Here is a 12,532-nt window from a genome sequence, read left to right as displayed (position 1 = left end):
AGTAAGAAAAACCAGGCAGGCCTGCATTATTATCACGGGCTACACAGATTTAACACAATGTTTGGATGCACAAAGGGTTTATACTGACAGAATCAGCACAGGAAAACTGAACTTTCTGAAACAGTTTTTGGCACAGCCAGTATTATGAAGATACAGTATTTTAGAACATAAGCATGAATTTACACGGTGTTTCGTCAAAAGGCGGTGTTCAAATATTAACATGTTTTCAAATGAATAAATCAGGACCTTTACAGGTTATTTCCAAACTGGTGACATCTGACGGATTACTGATGCATCTTTTATGATCCTCACTTTCATCACGGTGGTGGGATTTTGGTTGCAGTGTTATCACTTTGAAAAGGGGCATCTGGCTCCCATCTGGGCTTTGTTGTCTTTCTGCAGCACAAAACATATTTTATAAAGCAAGCAAAAATGGCACAGCCCTTTGCTTGTTTTTCGCTCATCTGCTCTGCATAGAAACATGTCAAAACAATCCACTGCCACACACACACATACACACACCAAATTACACAATATTCAAAACGACACAGAAAATTAGTATGAACATTCATTTAAGCTCAATCAAACTGGTTTATGTAGCTTACATGGTTTTTATGCGCGTCCAAAGCTGTCTATTGTTGTGTTTCTGATGTCGTGTTGAAACTCCACAAAACTGGCAGGAGGCAGTGGAACTGGAATAGCTTGGCGGTAGACTGTATACTAATGACAAGACAGAGGGAATGACACATCCATGTAAATACAGCAGTCAACATTACTTGCATACAATGCAAGGATTTAGAGGTTTTGCATAAATAAATGCAGTTAATGTTTCATCCAGCACCTCTGGGAATTTAATCTTCATATCGACACTGTCTGCTGAGGCAGCAACAACCGATGCAGAAACCTCCCGCTTGGCATTTCTCTCATGTTGCTGGGTGAAACCAAGAAGGAAAGCTATGCCTGGGACATAACTTTCAATTCTGGGAAAAGCAAAAAGATTCTTTAGCAACAGTTGCCGGTAAGTGTAAGGCAAAGTGAGCTGACTTGTGACTTTATTCCACGAAGGCTCACCTTCTGCCCATCTCTGCCATGGTTTCAGGGATACTGGTCCAGTAGAATTTGGCCTTGAGTGTTGGCTTGGAACCAGGCAGATGTGAAGTTGCCCCTCTCATTGACATTTCATAGGACTGACATTCAGCTCCCCATCTTACGTGTGCCTAAACCAAACACAAGAGATCAATCTCTACTAACAAAAGCCTTTGCTTCAGCCTTGATATGTGATATGAAATATAATAAAATGCCTTGAACAGACCATACATATTAGTTTTAATGCAAAAATTTTACCCTGTATTGGCTGACATTGTATACACCCAGATAAGAATAAAAACAAATGCCCCAGCTGCCCTTCCTGTGTGTTTTATATCTACCTTTGCTTCAGAATGTGCAGTCACAGTGGAGTCAACACACATCTTCCAGTTGGTGTCTTCTCCAACCTGAGACACAATCAGTTGGGTGTTCTGAATATTTGCCGCCGGCATGTTGTAGATGGCTGCATCATAACCCTCTGGCTTCTGGTTGGCACTCATGGCAAAGGCTTTAATATTGAACACAGCTTCAGGTGTTGAGTCCCAGGCCTATTGGATTTGAAGGAAAGCACACTGTAAAATGGACTTGTGTGCACCATGTCCAGTACGTACACAGTGTTATGACTATGCACCGGTGTAATTGTGGGTAAAATCTAGTGGGATTGGTGGACAATGGGACTGGAGACTATAAGAGTCAACAAGACTGAGAGGAAAAAACTGTATATGTCAGATGAACGTCACTTTGTGTGGAGTGTTTGATGAAAAGAAATAGCTGCATTATTCATTCATATTTGGGCCACTTTTTCTTAGGGCTGATGGGATCATGAATTATCAGGACAGTGAAAACATTTTACATGATGACATTGCTCAGTACAAACTGTCTATATTGTGTAATGAAACATATTTTAGGTTGTTCCCTGTGGTGCACAGCATACTTCCATTACATTGTCATGATGGCTGTTATGAGATCCTCTGACGCTTGAGGCTGAATCAGAAGACAGACGTACTTGCTGGGTGGCTTCCTGTAAACACAATTAAGGAACAGGAGAATTTGAATGGATAAAAAACCAGAGCAGCTGCAGAGATAATAACATTGCAAGGGTAGCCAAATACCTTGGAAAGCCTCCTCAGAGTCTCAAGCAGTTGGCGTGTGCCCATTGGATGTCTGCTCGGGCCGGCATTAACCTCAAAGTGGATTTTGTCAACAGCTTTGATTGCCTGGGCTAATGGAAGTGCACAGGCTACATTAGAGAAAAACTTGTCCAAATCCATCATAAATTTTTTTTGCTTTGATAATTATGCAAAACCAAGAAGCTATTGATTGAAATGAGCAATTAAAGAGAAACTTAATACTCCCTGAAAGTCTTGCTTTTGCTGACTATCAGTGGTTTAACTTCTTGCAGTTATGTAAAAGTGTACTCTAAGGTGTGTCAGTACACTGTGACATCACTGTTGGCCGGTTACAGGCCGCACCTGGAGGTGCAACAGATCTAAAATGTTCAAACAGTGAGGCCAGTAACACACTGCTTGTCAGTCTGATGTTAAGTTACTCTGAGGAATTAATGTAGCAACATAACTCTGATGAGGTAAAACTGCTTTTCTGTTGTCCCTTTTTATTGCAGTTTGGTCAGGTCAGAATATTCAAACCAGTGGGAATTCATACAGTCAGCAGAAGTTCATATTGATAATAACCCAAGCCAGCAGTCCAACTTTAAGAGCTAAGCCTTGCATTGACTGTTCTTAGCCAACAGTTCAATATTATGAGTCATCATGTCAAAATTGCAAAATGCAGCAGCAGCAGCAGCAGAGGTATCCATGGAGCAAAGACAGCTATTTCCTTGACAAATGCCTCCTGAAGCAGCATCAGTGGACTGTAGGTGGTGTTGCAGTGATAAAATGCTGTAAATGCTGCTGGAGGCAGCAACTATAGCAGCAACGTTTGCAAACTGGGTAATAAAATTACAGGTTTCACTGAGTGCAGACATCAAAACTCATTTAAGTTGTCTGCTTCAACTCTATTTGTGATATTCTTCAGGCCAAATGGAAGTTTGTTACATGAGCAGTACTGTAGGATGTAATGTGTTTGACTCACCTGGAACTAGTTTGAATGCCACATTAGTGTATCCCAGGAAATAGTACAGGGGGTATTCCTCATGATAATACTCTCTCCTCAACTCAGATTCCACACAGAAACCTGCTCCATAAATGTTACTCTCAGAACACATTTTGGCTCTTGGATGCCAGCTGTTTGGTCTCTGGAACTGCAGGATTGGAAAAATCACAAAGACATTAGAAACCTGCAAATTGTAATTAGCTTCTCTTAAAAGCAAAAGATGTTGACTGCACCTGATCTGACTCAGGCCTCACAACTGAGGGGTTCATGTGGATGACTTCATCATTGGAGTCAATAGCGTTTGGCATGATTGGAGTCATTTTAGCCAAAGCTGGCTCTTCAATGTTCCTGGTGACTGCGTATACATTGGAGCTGTTGGTTGGAAAGGAAAGGTAGAATTCTTAGACTTAACACATTAGCAGCATTACTGGCATATCTTAGTGTCAGGATCCAATTCAGAATTGATTTTTGTTTCAGTATCAATTTCTTGAGGCAATAAATAGGTAAGGACGCTACTGTCGGGTTCTTACTCCAGTGACGTGCAGGACAAACCATTTATCAACGTTTCCAGTATATTGAATTTCAGTATGTAACACAACGTGCTAACTGCTCTCGATATAGTTCAGTGTTTGATGCAGAGCAGTCCAGCTGTTTTATTACCACAGCATGGAAGAACTGTAATTTTCTGACTGTTGTACAAGAAAAGATTTTTGGAATTTGTGAATTAATTCAGAATCATGGAAAACAAGAGTTGTGTTTGTTATGTCGGTTCTTTCCCACACGCCTTAAACATACCTGAAAGAGAAGAGTTCCAACTCTTTTTTGCATGGAGGGAAGTCGAGTTCAAACTTCTTTTCTCTGACGTTGATCTTGGCGGCAAACTTCCACGGGATAGCAAGAGGCATTTTACTCTTAAATTCAGAGCCACACTGGAACAGCTCTGTGTTGATCCCATAGAAAACCCAGAAGTCCTTTGTGAAACTAAAAATGAGGAGGTTAATTCAGTAGTTGAAACTCCACATTATGAATGTAATTACAATCCTGACGCTTTGTCAAACATAAATACAACAGATTTATGATAATTTGCTAATCCTTTTTGACATATGATCAATTGAAAACAGTACAAAGACAATATAGTTAATGTTTGACCTCATCAACTTGTAAATATATCTGTCATTTGCAATTTACAGTGTCCCAACTTTTTTGGAATCAGGGTTGCAGTCTATTAAAGGCAAATAGCATGGTTTGCTTCCAATGATATTTGCTTAACATGCTGGTTTTATATCTCCTTTGAATTATATGAACATTAAATATTTTACCCAATAAAACCATCAGTCTCCAGTGAGATTTCAGAATTAAACAGCTGTCCAAGACTTTCAGTCAGTGGTGGATTTATGGCCGCTTTGGCTACATGAGAAGAAAAATGACTTCATAACAGTTTGCATCCAACAAAATAAATAGTTTTAGTAATTAATCAGTACAAGTTTAAATTGACTCCTTACCATTAACGTTGATCCCATTGACGGTTTCATAATATTTGCTTATCTCCAGTGGGAGACCCAGGGTGGTAGCTTGGAAGTAACGGACCTCAAAGATCAGGAACGGCTTTGTCCGATGCCATGACACTCCGGTCTGTAAATTCTCAATCGCAGCCCACAGTGGGCTTTCCTTCCCCGCAGAAGGACTGACAGCCTGCAAGCAGGATCGGAGGAGAGCATGCAACAGGCTTTGTACACTGCATGAAAATATGCTCCTTTTAGTTGGCTGAACTGGCTTGGACATAAATGGATCATTCTCAGTGTGCTTTCTTTGTTCAGTTATTCTCTCACCCTCATGACGCTGTCGATGAACCCTTTGTTGATATCAGCAAAGAACCACTCTTGTCCAGAGGCGCGCGAGTAGGCAGAAAGGACAGGCTTATCATTGGGTAGAATTTCCCAGTTTCTAAGCTGAAAACAGCAGAGCACAATGGTTACCCAAACAAAATCCCAGTACAGTACTGGCACTGCTTTAAAGTCTCAGTTGTATACTGACCACATTGAAAAGAGCCTGAAAGTCACTAAAACTAAGATCTCCTCTAAAACCAGGGAGGCCGGTGCCAAACAGCTCCTTAATTCCTTCAGCACGGACTCCCAACTTCAGCATAAAAAGAAGAGAGGATGATTACTATTCATGATTGGAAAGGCATATTTATCTTCGATGAAAGTTTCAATGCTAATGTATCACCCTGTACCTCCAGCAGCTGCAGAATTCTACCGATGAAAAAAAATTTTCCTTTCATCATGATTTCAGTGGGAAAGATGTTTGTTGCGCTTCTTAGCATGAAGACTTCTGTGGCTGTACCAATTAGGAAATCATCTGTATTCGGGGAAAATAGCACGTTTCCATAAAACAGTTTCAGAGAAATCCAAAAACCTGTAATTGAACATACCATTAAACCAGTCCATGCGCAGTGCTTTGCTGTAGTGGTAGCTGAGACGACCAAACTTAGGAGCCAGGATTTTCGAGGCCACGTTGCAGGCAGTTGAGCTATTGTAGAGAACGCAACAAAAGAAAGTTGGAAGCTGGAGAACACTGGAAAACGTATAACAAAAATAAATAACACCCAAGTGATTAGAACTGCACTGTTTTGCTCACAGGAAGTGGTTGTCTGGTGTGCTGGATCTGGCAAGGCCCCTCAAGAAGGAATATGCAAAACTAACAACATGGAGGTCTTTTTCCTCCTGGAGATGTGCAGTAACTGTGGACACCAGAGCCATTGGTGGCTTCGTGTCAAACAGGATCATGAAGGCCAGCATGCGTATCTCAGTGGGAAGGTTCTTTTGCAGGAACAGGCTCATGGTGATGTCTTGGACCTGACAACAGAAGTATTATAATGAATACAAGTTCACAAAGATCGCACTTTTAACCACCCACTGCTGAGGGAATTTCCACTCTGTTCCAAAACATCAATTATTGACTGAACCGACAATGAACTTTGAAAGGCAGATTACAGTAAATGTTGTAGATATAAAGAGAGGATTATGTATAACTTTACAAAAGCATGAACAGACCTGTCATTTTTACATGGTTGTTGAAAATGATTCTTAATGGATGCAATGAAGAAAATGAAATATGCTTTGCTCCATTAGAGTAGCCCATTCCTTATCAAAACACTTCATTTTCAACTTCACTAAAGAACACAGAGTATGCAATTACCAGAAACCTGTTTTATATAAAAAAAATCTAGCATACAGTTGTCTCCTTTCAGTCCTGCATGTCCTCCATAGTAGAATTCTTACACTGTGAGGGTCTCTGGCAGCTATGAGTCTCATAGACTGCACAGCAGCACTCAGCACACGAGGTGGCAGATCCACAGGGGTGGCAGCAACACCGGGGAGGAAGCGCATGATGGTTTTAATGCTGCCTGGGTGACCTGCGTTCCCCAGAGCTTTCAGAGCAATGACCATGTCAGCCTCATTGCCATTCCTTAGACTCTCCAAGGCCATGTCCAGCAGTGGCTAGTACAGATGTCAAACAAGTACGCAGTCAGTTTTTACATATAGCTCTTGACTACTTTACAGTTCTGACCACATACCACATGAACTTTCTGTTGCACGTTTCTGCTTGTAATCTCAAACATTTGTGAAAGGAAAGCGATTTATTCCTCCCTTTGATTACCTGAACAGCATTTACAGGACAAGGTGTATAATAGGTGCAGTGCTTGTTCACCAGAGAGCCATAGGAAAGCACCACGGTATGCCACAAATAGATATTGGATTTACTAAAAGGCATATTCAGGAACATCTGTGAGAGAGAGATGGAGAGTTTTTGATACGATCTGGAGAGTATTATTCCTCAATTTGCAAACAGCTTTTTGGTCTGTAGCATTAACTCACTTTAGCCATCTCAACCAGCTCAGGAATAGCCTGCAGGTGGTTAATTGACAGCAGAAGGGTTTGCAGAGCGTCTGTCGCAGACACATCTCCAGCCTGGAACCTGGTTTCCAAGAACTTCAGGATCCTGGCATCGCTGACCTCAACAATCATGTCCAAAAACCACCGTCTAATCGGTGAAAGAAGAGAAAATTAGTACATCAGGCAACACTTAAGATCAGGATTATCCTTCAAATGAATCTGGAGAGCAAAACTAAAAGATAAAAATGTGAAGTTCAGATGTCATCTTTAATTGCACTTGCACAGGTGTCAGTGACTGCCTTCATCTTAATGAGCAAGGAAAGCAGTCTTTCACCTTTCTGTCATCATACTTCACATGATAATAAATCCTTCCTGAACTATGTGGGAGGATACTCAATTAGCTATTCAGTCGAGTGGATCAGTATCAGATTTGAGGGATGGCCTTGGATGATTTTGTTCAATGAAAAGCTTGGTTAAAGGAGCTCTATGAAGGTGCTCTCTTTGGAAGCTTACTGCAGTGTTACATGCTGAATACATGTACTAACAACTTTTGAATGAATAACTTTGTGCGAGTGCAACTTAAACAAATTGGTCAAGGTGAGTGAAAGATCAGATTTGAGGCAACACTTACACACACATGCACCACTCAACCTCAATAACATGACTTTACTCTGTACTGCAGGTCCCTTAAGAACATGATGTGGCTGCTAATAAAAACGGTCTTTTTTATATATTTTTGTAATTTCCATGTGACGTCTGAAATTTCTATTATATTTGTAACATTTCAAGGCACAGGTTGAAGCCCCGTCTTCTCATTTATGATTCATAATTGGACAGAAATGAGCAGTGGTGGAAGGTACATTTAGATCTTTTACTTCATTCAAAATTTGACTTAAAAGTATGAAAGTATTAGCAACAAAAAGCACTTTAAGTACCAAAAGAAGAGGTGCTCATTTGAGCAGGAGTATAAAGTAGCTTAAAATGGAAATACTGAAGTACAAGCACAACACTTACATGAGTAAATGTACTTGGTTTCTTTATACCACTGAAATTTGGGAGGGGGGTTTCCATAATCCCTCCAACACAGCAGGATGACAAGTACTCACCTGTGCTCTTCATTTCCTGCAAACTGCCTCCACATCGTTTCTAATCCCTCGTAAGGCGTCACTCGCAGGAGCTGATACAGCTTTATCGTATCCTCGGTCGTTGCGCTGTCAATCCAGTATTTATTAGCTTCAGCCAGTTTTTTGATCAACTCAACAGCCTGTTAAAGGAACAGAGAGTTCAGCTTTTAAAAACAACAAACTGATAATTTGGCATTTTAGAAAATAATTTGATGTTTTTTCATGATATCAAGAAAAGTAACAGGGTTAATTTAATTATTTCTTACTACTTCTGTATTTATTTTAATTTAGCTTTGTGATTGTTTACACTGCTTCCTGCTTTTTGTTTGAAGTACTTTTCAACCATATGAATTTCATGCAGCAGCACACACACAGATATACCTATACCTTTGGTACTGGCTCCTCCAGGTTCTGCATCATGATGGGGATATCAGCCTGTGCATTGACAAACTTGTAAACAAGGTTGCCCTTGCTTTCCATTGGCCCAAACATGACGGCTCTTGCTGTGTCACTCACACCGAGCAGCACCATTTCCTTCCTACAGGAGAGGTTATTTAAAGCACCTGATTTGTATTGCACACAAGTACTGTGGATGAGCAGGCATAATGTGCAGACATTTTCTTGTCTTACATCGCTTGCATCTTGAAACTGCCGCCCTTCACATTGAAGGGACTGAAGTGCTGTCGCTCCAGGCCGTGAGCCCTGGTAATGAGACCTCCCTCTGCTGTTGGTTTGACTGTGTAAACATATCTCACTGTTGAAATGACAGATTCCCCTCTCTAGATCGGAGGACACACAAACAGAAATAGCACTGACTTTGGTTTAATTTATAAGTGTAGCATCAGATGCATCTGCAGTCAGACAAACAGACCTGTCTGGAGACTTTATCAAGCACAGCTGTAGCCATCCCCCTGTAGATAGCTGCTTTCTCCCTGCAGCCACTGACATCCACCACCTGAGTGATGGTCATGTCCTTTGTTTGCATGTTTTCCTCAGTAGCATAATTACTCTGACACTTGCCGTGGATGCTAACCTACAAACAAAATCAAACTTTGTTGCTGTGTCGAATGAATGAAAAGGGTACAGAGAGCAGTTTGTCAGTCATGACTTACCTCCTCAAGCTCATAGATCCTCTGTGTGGTCTTGACAGTGACTTGGAAGAAACTCAGGATCCCTCTCACAATGTTGACAACAGTGTCAGTAATCTCCGCAGAGGCGCGGATGTCACTGACATGTCCACTGGCGTAGTCAAACATGAAGGGTTTGACAAGCTGGGCAGCAATCCGCTGGGTGAGCTTTGGGGAGGCATTGAAGCCATTTTTCCCCGGAAAGCCATTGAACTCCTCAAAGACCAAATCTGAAACCTTTGAACCACAGATGAAGAAAAAAGCAGTTTTATTGCTCATGTACTTCAGTCACCAGCAGAGGTGGAAGAAGAAATACTCAGATCTTGAACTGAGGTACAGTAAAAGTAGCAATACTACAGTGTAGTAATATATTTTTTAAATTTTTACCAAAGTATAAGTTAATAAGTATTACCAAAAGTACTCATGCAGAATGGCATATTTTACATTCTATTCCTGCATTATAATTACTGATGCTTTAATGTTCTTTGACTGTAATGCTGAGGAGAAAAGGTGCTTTAACTTCTTCATATAGTTTATCTGCTGCTTAGCTTGGATATTTCTACATGGGGATCAATAAAGTTTTATTCAAACATCATGATGTATTTGTGGATTATATTTTATATTAATAAACTAAATCTGCAAAGTAACAAGTAACAAATGTTTGTCTGTTTTATTGTGTCTTGTTTTATTGGATTGTTAAAGCTTACTTTTCTATGATTTCAATATTTCTGAACATTGTTTGAACGCATCATCTGTTAATGAGTGAAAGATGCTCTCTGAACTGGTTTTCAGCACTTTCATAAAGAATCTCAAAAATTGAAAATGATCAGGTGGTTTACAAAAGCTTCATTATTTTACACCATAAAAAGTCATTTGGGGACAGATTGTACAACTTTTCAGCAGATGTTTATGAAATGAACCTCCAGATAAGTTATGATACATGAATAAGTGATAAATGACAAATCACACACTGCCAGTTACCTTATCTGATTTATGAATCAGACATAAAATGAGCTAATTACAGCTCACCATTGTTAAAGCTGCACCACTCAGTGTTTCCAACATGTTTAAACAAAATATTCTGAGAAAGGTTGCATCGCCCTCTATTGTCCCTCTTACCTGAAGGACGAATGTTTGCGCTGACACACCAACGATCTTGAACTTGCAACTCATTCTCATACCAGACTCTGCAAGGTTTGGCATGCCGAGTCCAAAATTCACCGCTCCCTCATATTTGTACTCGTAGGTTTTCTTGGGGTTCAGGCTGAGCTCTGGAATATGTTTCCAAAAAGAGTTCACTTGTTTAGGGAAAGTATTAAAAAAAATATATTCTTTTACTTGTGGTGACAATAAAAAGACTCACCATGACGGACACTTTGACACGCTGAAGGAATAAAAGTCAAAGACAGTGTCAGTGTCACTGTTTTGTGAATGTTGTAGCACATTTTTGATTTGATTTCTTGTATTTATGATCTGAAAAACACTCGAATCCAAGAGAAATCATGTGAAAGTGAAAAGGCTTATTTTGATCCCAAAACATGTCACAAAAACGTTGAACGCCAAATGACATCAGTGAGAACTAAACCAGCAAATAAACACCCACATGAAGAGCAACAAAAGCAGATTGCTGGCTAGAGTCAAATTCACCTCTAAAAGTCACTATTCATGACTGGTCGACTGCAAATAGATCAATACATTACTTCTATCAATACCTAACCTGTCCTGTTGGACGGTGCTGTCCTTCTACAAGCACAGTAAAAGAGAACTTACCGGCCAAGGCCACGAGACAGCAGAGGAGGAGTCCCCGCATGCTGAAACTGAGAAGTGGAAGCGAACATGTCAGATGTGTCCTTTATATACCAGTGTGGGGACGCTGGTTTTATTGAGCCATGTGAGCAGGACAGAGGTCTGAATGAGACACCTGACTGGTTTAAAGCAAACATATGCTGAGCCATGTTGATCTGTGACATTGTCAGACTGACATGATTAATGTCATGCATAAAGATTACTGTCTCTACTGTCTATCTCTCTCCTAAAAAAAAAGCGAGTATGTCACAGAATAAAAAAGGTCATAGTTTTTAAACCTGAAAGTCAAAGGAGACAGAACTCAAAGCATGGCTTGTTTTGTTTGAATATCAAAGTTAAAACCTCCTTTTAATCACTCAGAAAATGATGTAAACAAGTTTTTCACAGCTGAATGAAGGCCTGAACCCAGTGGGATCCACATTTATTCCCTCAGTGAAACGCAGCCACGTGGAGTGAAGGGAGAAAGAGGAGATGCAGGCTGGTTTACTTCTTGAATATCAGTGCAACTGCTGGTCTCTGAATTTATACGCCATCCCCTGGCATCACAAAGCTCTCCTCGTGGATATAGCAAAGTCAAACAGTGTGGCGAATCGCTGCTCTTCATGCTGATTTTAGAATCTGCCTCAGCCCAAAGCGCTCCATGGATGGCGCTCTTTGTATGTGCAGTTTGAGGGTGACGACATCAAGCGGCAATCAGTCCAAGTGTTTATTCTTGCCGTCTTTTAGGCTTATGTTCGGATTGCACAATGCAGGAGTCCCTTGTGTAATTGCACGTAAAGGATTGTCTCAGCCTTCGTGCCTCTTTCATTTCCAGGCTTCAGTTCACCTCATGTCAGCATCAGCCAGTAGAGGGCTCCAACATCACGCTACTGGCCTGGAACCGGATGGAGGAAGTTAAACTGTTCTGATTTTTACAAGACAAAGAGGAAAAAGCATTAGGAATACATTTGAAGATCGGCTGGATTTAATCATGACGACTGGTGGAATGTTACTTCCGTTTATGTACTCTATCTAAGTACAAATTTGAGGTACTTTTACTGGAGTGTTTTCTTTTCATGCCACTTTCTTCTTCGGCTCCACCACATTTACTTCCCCATTTATCTGCTTTAGTTACTAATTATGTTATAAATTAAAGGTTCAATAAAGATTTTGAACACAAAGCATATGAAAAGCTTATATATGTTTTGTTGATACATTAAACTTAGTGAATTTATCAATTAGTCCATTGGCAGAAAATTATTTGGAAACTATTGTAATAATTCCATAATTAATTAATTAATTAAGTTTCAGTTACATTTTCATGATTTTCACCAGTGATTTGAATTTAGTTTTTATAATGTTGGACCTTTGGTTGGACAAAATCATTCATTGTGAAAGTGTC

At 40.2% G+C, this 12,532-nt stretch overlaps 1 protein-coding gene across 1 annotated transcript; it reads right to left on the bottom strand.

The window, feature by feature from the left end:
* Positions 1 to 307: 307 nt before the first annotated feature.
* On the bottom strand, positions 308 to 11,155 carry vtg3 (vitellogenin 3, phosvitinless). The gene is made up of 27 exons (XM_070960622.1): positions 11,099 to 11,155; positions 10,465 to 10,614; positions 9,331 to 9,582; positions 9,090 to 9,251; positions 8,849 to 8,997; positions 8,606 to 8,756; positions 8,201 to 8,358; positions 7,111 to 7,242; positions 6,859 to 7,018; positions 6,480 to 6,698; positions 5,836 to 6,053; positions 5,630 to 5,727; positions 5,432 to 5,556; positions 5,233 to 5,334; positions 5,028 to 5,147; positions 4,701 to 4,890; positions 4,518 to 4,605; positions 3,994 to 4,179; positions 3,432 to 3,570; positions 3,178 to 3,340; positions 2,199 to 2,308; positions 2,030 to 2,107; positions 1,428 to 1,634; positions 1,072 to 1,217; positions 842 to 980; positions 606 to 720; positions 308 to 396 (listed from the first exon to the last, which is right to left on the bottom strand). Exons 1-26 carry the CDS (start codon positions 11,153 to 11,155, stop codon positions 613 to 615), a joined length of 3,807 nt encoding a protein of 1,268 aa, XP_070816723.1. The 3' UTR covers positions 308 to 396; positions 606 to 612.
* Between the last annotated feature and the right edge of the window lie 1,377 nt (positions 11,156 to 12,532).

This window comes from Chaetodon trifascialis, chromosome 4, assembly GCF_039877785.1.
Source record: "Chaetodon trifascialis isolate fChaTrf1 chromosome 4, fChaTrf1.hap1, whole genome shotgun sequence".
Taxonomy (NCBI): domain Eukaryota; kingdom Metazoa; phylum Chordata; class Actinopteri; order Chaetodontiformes; family Chaetodontidae; genus Chaetodon; species Chaetodon trifascialis.
Note: the sequence above shows the minus strand (reverse complement) of the source record. Positions and strands in the feature narration are given on the sequence as shown.

Coding starts and splice junctions, on each gene's coding strand:
- vtg3 (XM_070960622.1), bottom strand. CDS start 11,155: ATGCGGGGACTCCTCCTCTGCTGTCTCGTGGCCTTGGCCGGTAAGTTC. Junction 7,243..8,200: donor GCAGGAAATGAAGAGCACAG/GTGAGTACTTGT, acceptor TTCACCGATTAG/ACGGTGGTTTTTGGACATGA. Junction 721..841: donor TGAAGATTAAATTCCCAGAG/GTGCTGGATGAA, acceptor TCTTGTCATTAG/TATACAGTCTACCGCCAAGC.